We start from the raw sequence: 6,000 nt of genomic DNA on the forward strand, positions 1-6,000 counted from the left end.
TCTTGCTCCCTGTTTCTATGGATCACCTGGATGACTGACTCAATTCTGAAGGTAAATCTGTGAAACTGCTGCTGTTACATTAGAGACCACCAAGGGTACTTTAAGAGATCCTAACAACAGGCCCATAACTATGAGTCTTCTGGAATGGCACTCCGGGCAGCACTGCCTGGGTAGGTCTCCTGCCTCCTGTCAGGAAGCTGCCTGTGTCACAGGAGGGCTTCTGCTTTGCTCTGACTCAAGAATGAGCACGCAGGAGAGTACAAGAACATACATGAAGTTGAGGCTGAGGACCCAGTAGTTCAGATGTCCTACCTCTACTTAACTTGCCTTGGCAGCGAGAAGTAAAGCATTTCCATCTCCCCACACATGCCCCTCCCTCATTGGCCAATCTCTCTCTTCTTTTTTTTTCAAAGAACAAGGCCATAAGTTAGAGTGAAAGAGGCTCTAGAATAGGAGTCCAGCCCAAGGGAATGCACCTGGGGGCTTGTTTCAGTTCTGCCACGAGTCTGCTGTGTTCCTGGACAAATAATTTAAGTTCTCTGAATCTCAGGGTTTTTTACTTGTGTGAGGGATTAGAGTAGATGACTGTTAAGTTCTCTTCTAGATCTGAAAGTTGACATCTGAAACTATTTTTTTAAATAATGGGGTTCATATTTCTGCTGATGGTTTACAAAATAATATCAGTATCTACTTATCAATCTTTACACTACTTAGGGCTGTGGTAGTGTGGCAGTGGTTGCAATTCAAGTGTAGAAAGTAAGTTAGAAACTCACTTTAGAAACTCAAGATAGCCTGGAGGGACCACTTTGATTTTAACATCATAACTGATGTCTTCCCCTGGGCCCAGGATTACAACTGAAAGCTCCTGTTTTTTGCCTTAGTCCTGCAGAATGACATTCCAGACAGCACGGATAGTGACTACCGTGTTTTCTCTGTTTTCAGTGTTTTTGTTCTTCTTAGACACACAAATGTAAACATACGGGGAAGAGCTATGTTTGTCTCTGATGTCTCAATCGGTGAAATATGAGTAGATGTGATTCTTAACTCTTTTTTTCTCACATGTTACAGCTTTGATAGAATTCACATACAATACAACTCATCAATTTAAAGTGTACAATGAAACAGTTTTCAGCATATTAAGAGTCAGGCAACCATCACCACAATCAATTTTAAAGCATTTTCATCACCCCAAAAAGAAACCCTGAACCAGTTAACAGTCATTCCTCATGACTCCTCAACCCTCCTCTGCCCCAGCACTAGGCATCCCCGGACCTACCTTCTGTCTCTATGCGTATGTGCTATTGTGTAGAACACTAACATCCTTGGTTCTTTTTAGAGAGGAACCTATTATGGACTGAATGTTTGTATCGCCCCCAAATTCATATGCTGAATCCCTAAGCCCAAGATATTTGGACATTGGGCCTTTACGGAGTTAACTAAAGTTAAAAATGTGGTTATAAGGATGGGGTCCTGAAACGATAGGAACAGTATCCTTGTAAGAAGAGAACTGAGACAGCACCCTCTGTTTATCTCTCTCTGCCATATGTAGGCACAGCAAGAAGGTAGCAGTCTACAGGCCAGGAAAAGGTCCCTCACCAGGAACAGAATCGGCTAGCACCTTGATCTGGGACTTCCAGCCTCCAAAACTTCGAGAAAATAAGTTTCTGTTGTGTAAAACCACCCAGTCTATGGTATTTTGTCATGGCAGCCCTAGCCAACCAATAGAGCACGATAGGGAAAAATAGTAGTCTGAAAATAACTTACAGTGTCCAAGGCTACTGGGATCTTTACAGTACACCCTCCTTCCCAATGAGCAAATGTCTTATAGTCATACCAGACCTAGAAAGTAATGGAGTCCAGTGAAAAAAAAGTACATGAGCAATTCTGTTCACCATTTCATTATTCAGCAAAATATCCACTTACCTGGATTTCAAATAGACAGAAAGTTAAAATAAGTATAACTTAAAAAATATATTGGGTAGAAGTTAGGAAGAACATGTGCTTTTAAGAAGATCCCAAAGGACTATGGCTGATTAATTTAACTAAAAGGCCATTTGTTTTCTATTCATCCAAAAGCTACCTATTGAACAATCTACCATGTGCCCAGCACTGTGCCAGGTGCTGAGTATATATGACTGAACAGAAAAGGCATAGTTCCTGTCCTCATGGATCTTATAGTCCACTTGGCTTATAAAAACTTAATGCTTCTAGTAGTGAAAGAGGTGACGGAGAAAAGAAAAAGAACAGCAAAGAAGACAAACACATTGCAGGCAAATAAATTACAAAAGAGGCAGGAGAAAAGGAAGCATAAGAGAAGGAAATGCTTCCTCCTCCTTCCTGGGAGGAAAACAAATGGAAACTTGAATTACTACTATAGTATCTTTTTTTTTTTTTTTTTTTAAACAAAGCATAATTCAAGGATAAGGTTCTTATCTATCAAGGGGGTTTAGTTGCTGAAGTACCAGTAAGGTCTCAAATAAGTAATTTGATGGGATAAATTCTTAAGATATCATCAGAAGCAGAATGAAAACAAACATCTTTTTCTTTCTTCTAGCTCAGAACGCTTCCTGGCAGCCCTGGAGTCTACTCTGCAAGTTCACCTCCTGGGATTACCACATCCTTTACATGGCAGGTTTGTGAAGCAGAGAAACAATCACACAACAGTCCAGGAAATAGTGCTGAAGGAACATAATACACACTCACAACAACGTGTTTGGAATGAATGATGATAGATCATGAGTAAAACTCTGTGACTAAGTCAGAAAGGGAGCCAGTTCCTCTTAATGGGAACCTACCACTTTGCTGGAATCAACTTGAGAAATTCTCAGCAGAAGTATCTGGCAGGGCATTTATTCAGCAGTTGTTGCATTTAACCTTTTCCTCAGGTTTCTACTTGGCAGGGGAACCTTAGTAAAGAGCCCTCATCTTCAGAACTCCAAATAACTGGAGAAACCAAGAGGATAGACCATAGTTCATGAACATTCTGGAGAGAAGCCTGGTTATTGTTCTGTCAATAATGACAAGCATAGTAGGTGGAATGGTCCCCCCTCAAAAAGATGTATTCACGTCACAATCCCTGGAAGGAATGAATATTACCTTCTATGGTCACAGGTTTGATTAAGTTAAAGATCCCAAGACAAGGAGGTTATCCCGGATTATCCAGGTGGGCCTTCAATGTGACCACAAGTGTCCTTATAAGAGACAGACAGAGACACACGGAGGAAAAGGCAACATGAAGATAGGCGAGACTGCAGTGATGTGGCTACAAAACAAGGAAGGCCAGGGTTGCTGGCAACCTCCAGAAGCCAGGAGGGAGGCATGAACAGATTCTCCCTCAGAGCCTCCAGAAGAAACCGACCCTGACGACACCTTGATTTCAGATTTCAAGCCTCCAGAACTGTGAGAGAATAAAGTTTCGTTGTTTTAAGCCACTAGGTTTGTAGTTACTTGTTATAGAAGCCTTAAGAAACTAAAAGAACCACCACACACGTAAAGCTAGATTGAGGGAGAGGACGGCACTAGATGTGGTTTCATGGGGTTGCCAGCCCAGAGCCTGACAGCACTGAGCAGCAAGTGTGGCCTGGCTCAGCTACCTTGCCACTTGCCTTTACAGTCCATGCCTATGTGGCCTGGCAGTCCCATATCAGCTCCATACCTGCGTGGCTCTTTCCCTGCCTGCTGAACCCTGTGGCATGCTCCAGTGCTCAAGGACGCTCTGTAGGGTCTGTCTCCTTCCTACTCTCCCTTCCACACCCTCCTCCCTTAGTGTGGTGCCCTGAGTTTTGCTCCAGTTCTTCTCCTGGCCCCTCTGGATTTATCTGTGGCCTGTCTCTGGAGGCTGCTTTTATTACCCATGGCTCTCCGCCTGCAGACCAACGGTATTCCCTCCTCTCCCCTGTGCCCTGCGTGGGTTCAGTGCCCTGGGCTGCAGCAGGTCCAGGATGATATTTTATACCTGGGACAGTAATTAGTGACAATAATAAAAGAGCAGAGGAATCTGGGAAAGGAGTCACTACTGTTACTTTTTGCCCACTTCGGTGAGTGTATTGAGACCAGCTTTTGGTACCCAAAACTCAGGTTTCAGATAGAGCTAGACCAAAGAGCAAAGTCACTTCATACTTGCTTTCCCCCAGAGTTTGCTGAAGATTTCTTCCTACCCCAAGCCTCGGTGTGTTTATCAGGACTCACTTTTACTAGTCAAAGTGTGAAGATTAAAAATCACTCTGATCCTCCTCGGAATCCTCACCAATTCAGCTTTCTCCCTTCTCTCCTCCGCTAAGTGTTTTGACCTCTGAGGACAGTGGTCATGACTTACTATAATCATTAATTGCTATAGTCATTTGGGGTGTGTTCACAAACACATGAAGAAGAAATCTCTTTCCTAAAAGAAAAGAAGGGATGAGAGATACGACACGTATCAGATATGTGGCTGTTTGTTATTACTCTTACCTCATTTGATCCTGGAAGAAACACATCAACTGTGGTGGCTTTTGGTTCTGTGACTGGATGAACCAATAATGCACTCCCTAAGAGGAAATAAAGTTGAGTATCATTATAAGAGGTCTAAAAATCTCCTTTCTCTTTAATTGAGTGCTAGCTATCATGGGGTTACAGACCTCCCAACTGTGAACTTCGGAGAGTTGAACCAGTGATTTGTCAGAGAGATGCACTGATAGAAAGAGGACAAGTGCTCAAACAGGTGAGCTCAAAAAGGTCATCACTTGTCATTAATGCACTTTGGGTATACTGCGATTATAGAAAGGGACTCTGACACAGTCCATCGGTCTCATTTTTTGTCTAACTGCAAGTGTGTCAGTAGTCAAAGCACCATTGCTCCTTTCCAAGTGCTTCACCATTTGCTGTGAGTGACACTGATGATGGGAAGCCCACAACTATTATCCAGAAGTGTGGTCAGCGTGGATGCTCAGCACCTCTTGCTTGGACGGTTATCATCAGAGAGGCTGTAGTTTTCTTTTTCTTTCTTTTTTTTTAAGAGACAGGAGATTGGGTCTCACTCTGTTCCCCAAGCAGGAGTGCAGCAGTGTAATCACAGCTTATTGCAACCTTTAACTCCTATGCTCATGTAATCCTCCAGCCTCAGCCTCTGAGTAGACAGGACTACAGGTACACACCCACCGTGCCCAGCTAATTTTTAAATTTTTTGTAGAGACAGGGTCTTGCTATATTGCCCAGGCTAATGCTAATCTCAAACTCCTCAATTTAAGCGATCTCACACTCAGCCTCCTGCAGTGTTGGGATTACAGGCATGAGCCACCATGCCTGGCCTCTGGTTTTCTTAAAGGCAATCTGGATTATTAAATTTGCTTTGACCTTGGTACAACACGTATGTAAAATTTACCCACTTACTAATTTGTTCTTTTATTCAATAAATAGTTATTTTGAGTGCCTACTGCATGCTGGGCACCATGCGAGGCTCTGGGATGTAGTGGCCAATAAGACAAGCGTGGCTCCTGACCTTGTGAAGTTTACAGTTAGTGAAAACAAATAGTAAAAAATAATTACAAATGAATTAGAATTAAGACAAATACCAAAAGAGGCAAAATTACAAAATGGAATGAAAGTTACATAATAAGAGGGGCTGATTTTTACTAGGTAGAATTAGGTATAAGGAAACAAGAAGTGGTCAAGGAAGTGTCTCCAAGGCAGTGACGATTAAACTGAGACCTAATGATGAGTGGAGACTTAAAGAACTCAGAAATGGGGCTGGCCGTGGTGGCTCACGCCTGTAATTCCAGCACTTTGGAAGGCCAAGGTGGGTGGATCACCTGAGGTCAGGAGTTCGAGATCAGCCTGGGCAGCAAGACGAAACCCCATCTCTACTAAAAATAGAAAAAAATTAGCCAGACATAGTAGTGCATGCCTGTGGTCCCACCTACTCAGCAGGCTGAGGTGGGAGGATTGCTTGAGTCCGGGAGGCAGAGGTTGCAGTGAGTTGAGATTACACTACTGCACTCCAGCCTGGGTAACAGAGTGAGGCTC

The 6,000-nt window shown here is 43.1% G+C and overlaps 1 protein-coding gene across 1 annotated transcript in view; it reads right to left on the minus strand.

Annotated features, from left to right (window-relative positions):
* GANC (glucosidase, alpha; neutral C) overlaps window positions 1–6,000 on the minus strand; it is a 111,487-nt gene that overhangs the window by 6,437 nt on the left and 99,050 nt on the right. The window contains 3 exon segments of the mRNA XM_011989254.1: window positions 1,765–1,839; window positions 4,450–4,563; window positions 5,137–5,176. Coding sequence (XP_011844644.1) covers window positions 1,765–1,839; window positions 4,450–4,563; window positions 5,137–5,176 — 229 coding nt within the window.

Source organism: Mandrillus leucophaeus, unplaced genomic scaffold (assembly GCF_000951045.1).
Source record: "Mandrillus leucophaeus isolate KB7577 unplaced genomic scaffold, Mleu.le_1.0 Scaffold35, whole genome shotgun sequence".
In the NCBI taxonomy this organism is placed as follows: Eukaryota; Metazoa; Chordata; class Mammalia; order Primates; family Cercopithecidae; genus Mandrillus; species Mandrillus leucophaeus.